The sequence below is a fragment of the Acipenser ruthenus genome, chromosome 11, assembly GCF_902713425.1.
Source record: "Acipenser ruthenus chromosome 11, fAciRut3.2 maternal haplotype, whole genome shotgun sequence".
In the NCBI taxonomy this organism is placed as follows: Eukaryota; Metazoa; Chordata; class Actinopteri; order Acipenseriformes; family Acipenseridae; genus Acipenser; species Acipenser ruthenus.
This window is the reverse complement of record NC_081199.1, coordinates 4423512-4437702: the sequence shown is the minus strand read 5'-3', so window position 1 is coordinate 4437702 and position 14191 is coordinate 4423512. Positions and strand designations below refer to the sequence as shown.

General features: G+C 41.6%; 1 protein-coding gene across 2 annotated transcripts in view; it reads right to left on the bottom strand.

The window, feature by feature from the left end:
• LOC117426831 (protein phosphatase Slingshot homolog 1-like) overlaps window positions 1-13831 on the bottom strand; it is a 29552-nt gene extending 15721 nt beyond the window's left edge. Inside the window, exons 1-2 of one of the 2 annotated variants that reach the window (XM_034901430.2) lie at window positions 13238-13831; window positions 6379-6416 (exon numbers count right to left, since the gene is read on the bottom strand). In XM_034901430.2, the coding sequence (XP_034757321.2) occupies window positions 6379-6416; window positions 13238-13318 (119 nt within the window). In that variant the 5' untranslated portion in view covers window positions 13319-13831. Of the gene's footprint in view, window positions 1-883; window positions 2388-6378; window positions 6417-13237 lie in introns of those variants that run through there. The other variant, XM_034044919.3, reaches the window with a different exon arrangement.
• Between the last annotated feature and the right edge of the window lie 360 nt (window positions 13832-14191).

Genomic DNA, 14191 nt, shown 5'->3' with positions numbered 1-14191 from the left:
TTATCAATGGTTTGTTTAAAAGGAATTGGCAGAATTGCTGTTCGATCAGAAACACACGCACAAAACAGAATGTGATGATATTTACAAAGTCTACCGGAAGCTATGCTAGTAGTACAGTATTTCATGTTAGATTTCAAAATGTCACATTTTTTCAATTGGTTAAGTATATGGAAAACTATGAAGTATGGAATTCAATATGTTAATGTAACATTATTCAGCAGGTTTCATTTGACTTTAGGGGGATGCTAAGCTTTTGGCCATAGCTGTACATACATATTAATGCAAGCACTGTGTCATCTGTATTGTTTTGAAACGAGAACTACAGACAGGCATCTCCACAGGCAGCAGCACTTAACAAGAGCAAGACTGCTCTGGAGAGTCTTAACAGCCAGCCAGCATTTCCCACTGACTCTAAATCAGCACTGCCTATTTATATCTGTACCGAGTCGCTGCTGCATCAAGAAAAAAACTGAATTAGTTTCAAAGAAGCATTTTATATAACCTAATTACTTATCCTCGGGGGGGGGGGGGGGGGGGAATTATTATAAATTAGAGTCTACATTCATGATAAAATCGTAAGGAAAAATATTGAAAAACAAAAATACTAAAAAAAAAAAAGAAAAAGAAAAAATAAAGTGAAGAAAACATATGTTCCAGCCTTATACAGTTCACAAGGGGGGAAATGCTTCAATGAAAAATAAGTGGAATAATTCCTTCCGGATATAGCTTCAAAGTAAGTTACACGATCAAACATTTTAAACACATAAAACCTGAGTTTTATGTACCACTATTCTCTGGAAATCATTGACGGAGTTACTTCGTTTTGCATTGCCTGGCTATGCTCTGCGCTGGTTAGGTCGGAGCTGCCGCAGCAGGGACTTACATTCGGCAGATCTCATTCTGGGTCAAGACAGCATTCTCCACGAAACAGGGCAGCATCTTCAGCACGGCGTCTTGCGAGGACTCCACCACCAGATGCATCCTGCTTGCTCACTCACACTCTCCCGTCCCAGTTTAATCAGGGCTAGCCGGACCCCACGGCTGAGGTTTGAAAACCGATTCTAAACAAGTCAGCCGTAGCTAGTGTCTCCTCATCCTCCCCTCTAGAGCGTCTTCAATAGAAACACTGCCACATCGCCCAGGAATTTTACTAGCGTCTCCAGAGGATATTCTTATCAGTCCGAATGGCATAAGCTTCAACTCAAACACCCGTCCCACTTTCAGCTAGTTACGAAACAAAAGAACAAAACTCTTCTTAACTCTTTCTTTCTCTCGCTTACTCTGTTCAAGTGTTTCCTTCCTGCAGCTAACAGATTTTTAAAACCACAACACTCACTTATTACCAATGTGAAACAAATACGTCCAATTTCACCTAACCTCCAGCGCTGCTCAGTTCAAAACGAAATCCCTCAAACTCTGTGTTTCACGATCTCGAAGGTATTTCAGACAGCATGTCATTACAGGTGCAATCTGAGTAAATCGCTCACATGCAACACACAGGCAGTTCGACTGCAGGCTATGCAATGTGCTGGCTTGATCTGGCTCTCCTGGTATTTCTTCTATCGTATTGCCCTCTCAACAGCTCTGACTGCAGCTCGGTAAAAGGATATCACCTTATCTTTCCTCTTAAGACTAGCTAACATTGTCCTCTAATATCATCAGGGCTTACAATACCTCTCCATGTTGGGGAGGGGGGTGGGATTTATATATATAAAAAAAAAAAAACACCTCTAAAATACAAATGAAGAGGAGCAGCGCTGAGACGGTTTCTTTCTGCGTAACTGCCGGTACTCTGCTCTGTAGCACACTCAGCATGCCTTTCCCTTCTCTCTCTCTCTCTCCTGATATAACCTTGTTGAAGGCTGACTAAGGACTAGATAGCTTCAAGGACTGAAAGGAAATTAGATGCAGAGGCAAGGAAGTAAGAGCACACAGCACCCCGCATCCAATGCGGCCAAGGCTGAAGGCACATGTAGACACGCATCCCACTCTAGTAGGGCTGATCTAGGGGGGTTCTCTACTACCATATCCCAGCAAGCAGGGCTGATCAAAGGAGCTCTCCATCAGGGAATTTAGTCTAACAGGGCCTCTCCAAGGGGGCTCTCTACCACTGCATTCCAAACCAGTAGCAGGGTCACTCCAAGGGGGTCTTAGTATCACTGCTTTCTAGGCTCAGGTTAGACACACCAGCTAGTTCACAAGATCTCATGGTTAAGTGCAAAAGCATTGCTAAATAATACATGATTAGGGTTCATCTTGGGGAGATTGGTATTGTGCAAACTGTGCACTAGACCAAAGTGATCCCCTTGCTTGATAAATCAGACTCCAGGGCAGCTTCTGGCCAGCACTTTCCTTTCAATAACTAGCCCTTGATATTTACTGGCATAAAACAAAGTGAATAGTTGTGCAATTGAAAGAGTGGTGTTGTGCGTTTGATGTTAGTGATGTATTAATAAATTCCAAGTTGTCCTCCTGAATATGAAATTGAATAAATAGCCAGGCTTGCTGTAGCAGCTGTCTCAAGGAGGCAGGCTGGCAGGCAGGCAGGCAGGCAAAGAGACTGAATCACACATACAGTCATTTTCTCAGCTTTTATGTTAGCAATGATATTTCAAATTATTAGGGAGACTAACAGGTTCATCTAAATTGACACCCAACACATTGCCATGCAAAACTGTTTTAAATTTTCTACCATGCCTCATTCAAGCTGTTACTGAAGTCTGAGAGCCATTAACATTATGACGATTATTGTGTTTGACCACTTACAGCTCAGACAATACCACCAGAACTGAATTAACTTTGTCTCCTGGCTGAAATCGGACCAAGTCGTCAAAGGTGAAGACCAGCATCCTATACAAAGCTTTTTCCACTTTACCATCACACCTCCTTTTTTTACTGTAACCCTACACTACCCTCTGCACCACCTCCCAGTACAAAATAATAAAGGACTAAAGAGTTTTGCAGCTTCTCCAACACTTATGTCCTTCCTTCCCCAGATCGGTGTCAGATTCAGGTTACACTGTTCCGGAACTGCCAACGAAGGGATGACAGATCTACGGCCTGGTGTCGACGGACAGAAGAAATAATGACATAATGTTCACCCCAGGGCACTTCAGAGCTGGCACCGTACAGGAGCAAGTTGCACAGCCCTATTCTACTTCATTGATGGGTCTGCCTTAGATGTATAGGGTGTTTAGGACGGCTGTGTCAAGATTCACAACTGTTTAGATCATTCAAATTCACCCCTCTGCCTGGAATGTCCAGCTATGCTACCTTCCCTCGATGGCTGAGCTTGGATTCTAACAGAGGATTTCCTGTCTCCCAGTCCCATGATTACTACATATTCACCCTAACTGCCATACAGCTCTGTTGCATGCCAGGAAATCCAACTAAATCTTTTGAACATCATTTTTTTTTTTTTTGTATTATTTATCCAGCTGTCCAGGATGACAAAAGCACACATTCATAACGTTATGAAAGAGAAATTCTTAATAGAAAGATGAAAATTAAAACAATCCAGTCTGTTACACTGGATCCAATGATTGAAACGTGTATAAATGACTGCACCCTGATCCCTTTGTCTATCAGCAGCACTGTGACGTGACAGCATGCCTGTGACGTGACGGCATGATCAGCCATGTACTGTAGCAGGCGTGCCAGAACAAACACGCAGAGCTTTCCCAATGCATTTTCTTCCTTTTCGCCCGCACTGCCAGGGTATTTGAGGGTCACTCATGACAGGGATGGATAGCGCAGCTTTCTAAGACCAGTGAGCAGAACTTTCTATATGGGGTCAGAGTACACCGTGGGGAAAGGACAGTCGGAGATCCCGACTCCTCAGGCCATTTAGGCGCCTCAGCACTGGAGAAACGCACCACACTCTTTACATGTGGAAATCCTTTCTAAAAAACGACTTCCAAAGTCTATGTACCTTTAAGAGAAAGAGATCGTAAGGCTGTTTGTTCCTGTTGTATTTGGTTCATTTCATCAGATTTTTAATTGCAGCGTCGATGTTGCATCAACTATAAATCAGAGACTATTTTTAAACAGAAAAAAAAAAACTCCCACCAGAGCATATTTATAATCTGGGCTTCTGATTTTAGGGTCTATTTGATAAAATCTGATTTGTAAACATGATTACAGTGAAAAACGGGATTGAAATGTATTCTGACAGATCCTTTCATTAGCCATCATAAAGCAGGTATATTTTCTCAATCAACGATCAGGCACAGTTTCATTGATTTTTTATTTGTTATGATTTTCCCATGTGTAAGTGCTGAAATAAAGCCAGATTAAAATGAAAGCAGTAAAAAACAAATCAGAGCCCCTCTTTAAAATACAAACCTCTGCAGCAGCACTGAATTGAATCTGTCCATAAGGCTGTGGATCTGGAGATCTGGGTCAAAGTTTAAACATTTTGAAAACGGAGCGTGTGAGTCGACGACAGCGGCTCTGTGGCTCAGCCTGTTTAAAGGTTCAAATGGGCAATAAATAAATAAATCTCCGGACACAGAAAACATCCTGCACAGTGCTCTGCTGCGGGCTGCACACACAGCCGGCGCTATTTATATGTGCTTCCCAGCCAGGCTCGGCCCCTCCTGTAGTGGGTCGGGAGGCCGCGGGCTCCCTGTCTCTTCCCTATTGTGCTCAGCACGCTAAGGCAGGAAGCAGCTCTGCTTGCCAGGGTGTGATTCAGCATCCTGTTTTCAGCAAGAACAAAAGTCAGCAACTTCTACAAGAAAATAAGACACAGAGACTAAAAAAAAAAGAAGAAATACACCCTTCACGTGACCTCAATTCAGAGACAATAAACAATGGAGGCGGCTTCAATGACTACCTCTGCCCAATCGTTTACTTCAAACGGTCTTCCTAAATCACTGAAAAATCTTTTGGTAAAAAAAAAAGTCAAACAAAAGGGAATACTGAGGCTGAAACCCCCTTTCAAAGAGCACTAATGCACCCTACTGACGACAGCAAGGTTCAGACCTTGCCAAGGCAGTAACAAAGATTCATTGTCCGGATTCAAAATGCAGTGTGAATTTAAACAAATAAAAACATGCCTACTTTACTCAGTAACGTCGTTTTGTCTACAGAATCTTGTTGTTTAAAGTTAGGAATGATTACAGTACTTCAGGATTACATGGCCATTTGCAATGTTTGGTTGACCGCAGTAATAACAGGTGGCACCAGGTGCTATGCAAAAATGCTTTACGCAAGGGAAAAAGAAAACAGCAAAAGATGAACTGGTGTCCTGGAGGCAGCTTATTTCAAATAGTTAAACAAAACAAAACAAAAAAATCACAAGAATGCAGATCATCTCCTTCACTCAAATCACCACATTAAAGGTCCTATCTGATAAATTTTATCAAAAGAGGAGAAAGATAAGAAGAGAGATAATAAACCTTCAAGATGAAAAATGCGGTTGCATACAGCCGCAAAACATCACGTAGAATCAAAACAGGTACGTGCGCTTCCTTCCTGTGTGCAGACAGGAGACCTGAAGCACCATCACTCCATCTCTCAGAATCTCAAAGAACAACCATTGCCTGGGATACCATCCACAATGGGGCATCACGGACGTGATGTCACAATCACCCATGTATCTTAGCAACTGTTGTTACAAACCGGTGCACTGGAAACACCAATCTGGAGTTAGTATCATATACCAAGAAACTTCTGCAGTTCTATAAAAAAGAACAAGAAAGAAGTCTGGAGATTTAACCTACCTTCCACAGGCACTGTGAATCAAGGACACAGAACACATCTCCCGGGACAGGGAATCCAGTTTAAGATTTTTATTTTTATCTCCTGGATCGAGGTTGCACAATCGTTATATAGCTAGCTCCTTTACTTTTTAAATTGTGCTCTCAATCTGGGTTGCTTTTTCTGTACTTGCATTTTCAAATGAGTTTTATAGACGCTGTATGTAAAGTGGTGCTCTGTACAAGATCAATTCTGACCAACATCCTCATCCCTTCCCCACAGCTCCCAGTTACCAAGAAAATGTGGCAGTTCAAGCGTTTGGGTACGAGATTAAACATGTTAATGACAACCAGAAAACACAAAAAGGAGAACCATTCAAAAGAAAGACTCGTGCAAACTAGAGTAAACACCATCAAAACCTAGTTTTGGCACAGATGTTGTGCAGTGTGTAATGAGACTCAAAGTTTAACAGGTCTGGTACCTGTTAATAGGCTTTTCAATTGATGCACAACATCTGTCTTTATCTTGTAACATGTAATCACTTTGAGGGTGGGTAACCACTGTGGTATTAAACAAATAAACCCCAAAACAGCTACAGTGTTAATTACACACAGGAAACGACAGAGCCATGTGTCTGAAGTTCTTGAGCAGCGGAACAGAGACACTGAAACTTACCTCTGGTTTAACCTGCGCTCATCCTCACTCCCAAAATCCTGCAAGACAAAACATGCAATCAAGTTATTAGTTTAAATTATATATATTATTTTATTTGACTTACTTTTTAATATTAGTAATTAAAAAATGCATAATACAGAGCACATAAAAACCAGCAACTGGTTCCATACACTACTTGAATATTCTTTCATTCGGAATTAGCTTGAAAACAAAAGTATAATTCATACCATATCATAGTAAAAAACAGAATCTGCACAATAGAACACGTGTATTTCAGACGTCATTTACGCATTGGTTTCCTTGGTCTGAGTCATTTATAAATTCTGTCAGAAGCGAATTTCTGCAACTGAAAACATTGTAAGCAGTGGTAATAGACATTTAGGAAACTTCCTGCAGAATTGTGCAGTGGTTTTGTGATGAATATTACTGATGAGAGCCTAGATGAGACCATGTATGACCTGTATAAGGTCATAGACAAGTCCAAACTTCAGAGGTCAAAGGGTATCGCATTGACCCGCGGCACAGTATTTTCAAATCAGGTGTTCAACACTGACTACAGACGGAGCCGTTGTCTTTTAATCACCTCCCTCCCCCGCCTTTCAATTTACCAAGGTCTGTGTTCAAATCTTGAAGGAATTCAGGAATCACAATACAATGTAAAGTTACTCATTGTGTTGGGGCTTATGCAAGCTGGGTAATTGAGTTATCTGGGGTAATGTTGTTTTATCCACAGATTAGAAGAGTAAATGAGAGTTTCAGCAAAGCTTCTGAAACTGGAAACCAGAGAGTATTCTCATAGCTGCAGGCACTCAATCGCACTAGGAGGGCTCGGCACACAACAATTATAATGATCCTCTGGTATAAGAGAAATCCTACCGGCTCGGCTCGTTTGCCACACAGGTTTGTGTTTCAAGAACAGTAAATAAATATGCATCCCAATGAGAAAAGGTGGGCTGTGAACTTTCAGTTCCCTAAGGTCCACTGCATCCGCTTTGCACAATGGATAATCACAATGGAAGCAGAAGATGGTCCAGAAAGACCATTGTGGAGCACCTTTAATGGCACAGGCATTGATTAGGCAGTTTGACAGCAGGGTATACGGCCAGGCTGAAGTCCTTCCTCCCGCTGTGAAACCTTTTAGGGATGCTTTTGTACTAACTTCGTGCTTTTGAATGATAACATGCACAAAAAGACCAGGCAGTGAACCGGTATCTGATGAATGAACCGCATGTTTCAAAGACAGAAACAGATACAACTGGCCTCACCCAAACCCCAGTATGAATGGATAAACTCCAAGTATACTGGATGTCTCCACTTTTCTTTAGCCATTTTGTGACGTGTTTAAGTTCGGACTTTCGTCTCTTTAAAGTCCTAGATTTGAATAAATTAAAAGGTCAATAATGTGCCTCTTCTGACTTTAACAGAGCCAGTCATTCAGAAGCAGGCTGTGTTGTGATGTGCATGGGAGCCTATGTGACACATGTTTGTTGAAACTGTACCATGCCCTGGTATAGCAGGATAACATGAACTGGAATCCTAGTGAAAGCTAATGGCAGACACATTACACCTTCCATTTAATACATTGTGTGTGTGTGTGTGTGTGTGTGTGTGTGTGTGTGTGTGTGTGTGTGTGTGTGTATATTGATATATATATATAGATATATATATAAAGTGGCTTGAGGGGTTTAACAAAGCAGTAAGCAAGGGTTTCATTGGTCATATAACCAACAGCAAACCTTAAGCTTGAGGTAATAAAGTAATTGAAGCCCAGATATTACAAGCCATGTATTGTGATTTATTACAGAAACTGAAATATGAATGGGACTTCTTTTTATGAAAAAGGTTCAGCGAAACTCGTATTTTCTGTAAGGCAGTACTGTAAATACAGAAGCTTTTGTTGCATGATGAACAAAAGGTGCCAGTAACAGTACACCACCTGACTGTGAGAGAAGTGAGACGGGCAGAGCCGGCTGTTACGTGTCAAGAGGACATAATGAAACCTGCATGGGCCAAGTGTCAGTCGTTTTACTTAAGGGAAGTTTCCATTCCACTTCCCCATTGACAAGGTACAGTGGCAAAGCAAGCCTTGGATCAATGTCAAAACCATATCTCAAATAAGAACTGTTCACGTGAGCCCAAAAAAATATATATATTATATATATATATCCTGCTATATGGAATCTTTACTGTACACCCCTATCTTAGAATATTATTTTTGAATCAAAACATTTTTAAATGCTATATAGCTCCACCTAGGGGAGGCCTCGTGTTACTGCGGTTCTTCATGCAGACTTCATGAAATCAGCAGTGTCAATTGTCAAGTGAAGTGCATGCAGATGCCTTTTGGTAATAACTAGTTCCAAACACCTGTTTTTGCTCTCTGCACACAAGCTTAATATTGACTCATACGTGTGGCATGAGTGACTGGTTAGCTGCATAGAAACCTGAAGGATGATAAAGCTGCTTAACTAACCTGCTGCATCACTTCAAAAAGGTCTCTATGAGGTGCAATAAATCCTGATTGCCTTTTGCTCCTCCGTGCCCATTTACAAGCACTGCATCATCCCAACCCTCCTGCAGGGTTTCCTGGTGCAGCTCAGACAGGGCTCCAAAGCTCAGCGGATTTCAAATTGTGTGTGAAAAACTGTCAATACGAAAAAAGCTGATCTTCTCTCAAGCCCTTCCCTAAGGCATTCCGTCTGTTTAAATTTAGCAACTGGGACTGTAAAAAAGTACCAGCGCGTCTGCAGCGAGCAGATTGATATAGCTCTGCTTTAATCTGAAGGGCAAAGGGTAAATGCAAAATCCAAACGCACCCAACAACAACAAAGAGAGCTGTCTGGACATACAAACGTGTTTAAGATCAAGCAGCACGTACTGTATTTGCCCACATTAAAACAACAGCTTTGTCGCTTTGTATTCTGAAACCATTTGATTTCATTTCTATTGTTTGCTACATCTGTATTTGCATTACTTTCCCGTTCACCTTTATTTCCTCTTTACAGTTCCTAATGTTTCTAGAAGAGAGGCAGACACTCAATATAATTTAGACGTGAATAATGAGTGAGGTTGCAAGGAGCGTCTAATCTTTTGGAAGTGCAGTTGTCGGATTTGATCGTACAGAACTCAATCCTCATGTGTTTCTGTATCCCAGTACATTCTGTCACTGGTAAGCAGAGTGATCCTAACAAATGAACAGTAGGTGCAAGTGCGCCCCCTGCTGTTCACAGGCATATCACGTTCCTCTGTATCCCACCACCGTATCAAACCAGAATCGATTTTTAAAATTTGTATTTATTTATTCATTTAATTTATAATTTGGGAATGCCTATTTAAATATCTGCTGTTGATCTTCTTACAATTCCTTTCGTCGTTTTGCATTTTAAATATTTTATATGTCACGTAGCCTTACAAGCGTTCCACGCAAGTTGAAGATCAGACTGCAGTTTATTGCCTGGTCTTGAATTCCAGATCACGTTACACCTAGTGGACACAGACACACACACACACACACACACACACACACACACACACACACACACACACACACACACACACACACCAGATGGCTATCTCTTGGACACAAAGCAGGTGTAAGTTTACCCTACAAGGCATCTGAACTGATACAGACAAAGCAACACACATAGAACATTTACAAAAGCAAAGACAGATCAATAGGGCATTCACAGAGAGCTGGGTCTAGCTATGTGCACACATTTAAGAGTGCAAGCAGCAGGTTCAATTAGGATAGCAAGTTGTTTTCTCATCTGTGATTTGACCTCCCCCAACACCAGTTCACATTTAAACTAACCCTGATCCAGTAACGCAAGTGTTCTGATGTCTTTACGAATATATTTGATTTTCATACAAGAACAAGCTTGCTTGAAAGGCACTGTAGCCACCGCTCTCTGCAGATCAATCCAGTTTTAATCGCAGGGAGAAACAGGCCCCTGAGGCTAGCGCTGTTCTGCATCTTTTCTTAGAAACCAGATCCATTAAACCTCAGAGAATTCACTGGGAACAAACATCCTGATTTTAAGAAAAAGATCCATTACCCACAACAACAACTGTGTTGTATTATCTTTACTGTGATGGATAGTAAAAATCTATTGCCAAATTAGATCAAATTTATCAACACAACATTTCATTTGGGAAGATTTTGTCAGATTTCAATCCTGCAGCTATATAACCATTACAGGCTTGCATGCGCACATCTTCTTCAAGTTTAGGCTTAACCCAAGAATTCAAATACATATTTTAAGACAAAATGTTTTGCCTACACCAAAATCAGACAGCTAGATATAATTCATCAGTTAATATGTCATGTAGTTATACGAATTGTTGTTTTGTTTTGTTTTCCCCCACATGAATTGTGTTCTGGGAAGTTAAATAAATCACTGCACAGAAGCTTTCTGCTACCCACAAGAAAATCAAACAGGAATTTACACAACAGTCAAAATAATGGAACCCCCCCCAACCTACAGCAGTATGCTTGGGCTCAATGTGGTGCACAGTGTTCATGCGAAAGGCACATTCACAGTGGCTGAGGTAGTCCTTGTCTGCATTACCTCATATCCTGTAAAGGTCATTAACACATCAACACACACTTACTGTCCTCTTCAAGGGCAATCCCATTGGAGGGTGCTTGCGTGGCTGACCTTTGCATTGAACAGCCTTAACAGGTAAAGAAACTGCTTCCAAATTAAAACCGTTGCTCCTTAAATGTACAGGATTACTGGTTCTTTTATTAGAAATTGTAAATGTGAGATTTAGCCCCAGTGTCAGCACATGAATGGAAATAAGACTCCCATTATTATTATTAGTTTATTTAGCAGATGCCTTTATCCAAGGCGACTTACAGAGACTAGGGTGTGTGAACTACGCATCAGCTGCAGAGTCACTTACAATTATGTCTCACCCGAAAGACGGAGCACAAGGAGGTTAAGTGACTTGCTCAGGGTCACACAATGAATCAGTGGCTGAGGTGGGATTTGAACCGGGGACCTCCTGGTTACAAGCCCTTTTCTTTAACCACTGGACCACACAGCCTCCTTGTACAGCAGTTTGATCTATTCCTGGTTTAACTAGGAGTTTAATAAGACACGCCTGAGGTTGTTACCCATACACAAGATTGTAGTAAAATTGGTGAAACTGCTCTGCAATAGGAGTCTTACTTCCATCCCTGAAGCAAGAGGAGTGACTAAACTGCTGCGCATCACACATTTAAACAAGCCTATGTTTTGCAATTACAAGCTTCTTAGCAGCCCAGGATTCCTCAGTGGTCTGCAGTTTATGTCAGTTTTGGCCGAGCTGGGCGCCTTGGCACACAGAGGACTGTAGTGAGGCTGTAGAGTCCTTTCAGACCAGCTGCAGTATAACTCCCTGTCTACACACTGTAGAGTGTGCCTGTGCTGGTACTTTACAAAGACAGATTCCAGTTGTGCAACACCACCAGAACACAGCTGCACTACAACACTGCTGATAGCACTGGCTGGACCGTGCGTGTCTACTTGCAGTTAGATTAGCAGCAGCACATGCAGTACTTCCAGATTTTGTATTTCTCTTTTACACAGCGAGTAGGATTGCTAGGCAACCGATTGTGTACTGCACTACCCTAGTGTGGTGTTTCAAAGCAAACCACGAAAAACAATAAACTGTGACTCAATACATTGCAAAATGAGATCCTTATTAAGGGGAAATATACAGAAAGGGGAGCGAGTGTGTGTCATAAGCATGCATGCTGTCTGTACTGTTAGTTACTTCTGCATCCTAAACCACTAGAAATTTTACCTGACCTCTGCATTATATTATAGGGAACATGTTAATTATTTAATTGCAACACCTTGGGTTGAGGGTGAAAGTATGAGGTTTTGGCACTCAGCTGGCCATTATAAAAACAAGGTTACCTGGCTATAGTATAAACCTGTTGGTAACATAAACTATGATAATATTACTGCGAGTAAACATGTAGCCTAGGTAAGCAGCGAGTACACACATGCACCTGCAATGACTGTTGAAACAAACGACCTGGTGCTTCTCATGCGTGTTTCGTTTTGCCTGCTTTCTCTCTATGTAAATATTTGGAACGCAAAAGGCGGGTGTGCGCTTTTCATCCACAACCGAGGTGGGAACATGGAAATCTCGTTAAACGTGACATTTGCATCATAATGTAAGGCCGATTGATATGAACACCACGTAGCAATATACAATTAAAAACAAAACGTTAATGTGCATGTATACGCTTTTGTTCAAAACAAAAAATATGAACCGAAATAGGAAGCATATAATGCTAGTTTATGCATTGTTGTTGTTATTCTAGGTCCTGTGCGGTTCCCAGCACGGTTTCCAGCATAAATCAGACAGCCAGGCCAGAGTTCAGAATCCATAAACCCGACTTTAAGAATCACAACATTTCATTTTTGACGCAACTTCCAATAAATACCCAGTTTATTCTTAAATCACACAGACTGGCATCCCAAATGATCCAAAACGTCATTTTTAATTTTTGTATTTGTAGCAACTAGCAACCCAGTATGGTAACGCGTTCTCTTTTCACCCTATGGTTATTCTATTAATGTAAATTAGCGGGGTTTATTATGATTATTCGCCTTAGGCATTTGTTCAATTACATACTATATTTCCCCAGCCACTTTAGAAAGTAAATGATTAATAGGACAAAATAATCATGTGTGCTTTAATTGCTGGTAAAAAAAAAAAAAGAAGAAAAACAACATATAATTACAGTACATTCTCCTCCCGTGTGTGGGCCTACAGTAGTTACTGCTGCAGATCCCCGGTGTCTCCTGTCCAGCGCTTCCCACCTAACCCTCCCTCCTCCCCCGGTGATTTGTATACTCACCTCCCCCGCGTTGGTGGTAGCGGTGCTAGCTGTTGAAGCAGCGCTGGGGGTGGGTGAGCGCTGCAACGTTACGAGAGCCATGGCTGGGAAGGGCTACTGCGGGGGACTGCCGGGCCGGAGAGAAGCGCTCTGATCCCGGGCAGGAGCAGCCGAGATTGCGCCTTAGTTTTATTTCGCTGGTTGCACAATGATCGCGTTAATAATGTCAGGTTTCTGATTCCGATTAATCCATGATCCACTTTTGACAGTCGGCCGCTTCAGAAAATCCTATGGATTATATAAGGGCTGGTTGTAATTGTGGCATCAAGGCTCAGCAGCATATGATGCACGTTCTTTCTTCCTGCATGTATCACTTGTCAGTTCAATAAGGTTAAAACACACACAAAACACTGCCAACAGGAAATAGGAGGGGCGGACGAGGATGCACAGATACCTCTCTTTACCGATGCTGCTGGTTCTATACGCACTGTAGGTGTATCTGTGTTCTCTGTGTGTGTGTAGATTCTGAATATAGGGGTCACTGGTCCAGGTTTAAATTAACCGATGTGACGCAGTTTCTTCCTACAGTGAATGTGCCAGCCAGTCTCAGTTCACATCAGGCTCAGGTCTGCACCAGACTTCCAATAAGACCCTAAAAGTAGTGCACTGGCTGGTGTTACGTATAGCAGTGGACTATACCATGCATGCATATTGAACACATACACTTATAATACTATGATGATGCATGTTTTCCCATCTATAGGCATTTCTATCGAGATGCGTCGCATGCCATTACTGCTGTACCGTGCATTAAAAGAAATAACAGTTTGGCATATTCCTGCATATTTGTAGAATTTAAGGATCTTCCATCTTCCCTCAAACAGATGCAAGGGTTGCGAATATTGACATGTAGTGCCCTTTATAGCATGTATTTTTTTCTCATGTTATATGAGCAAATCTAATCATTTTAGGGAC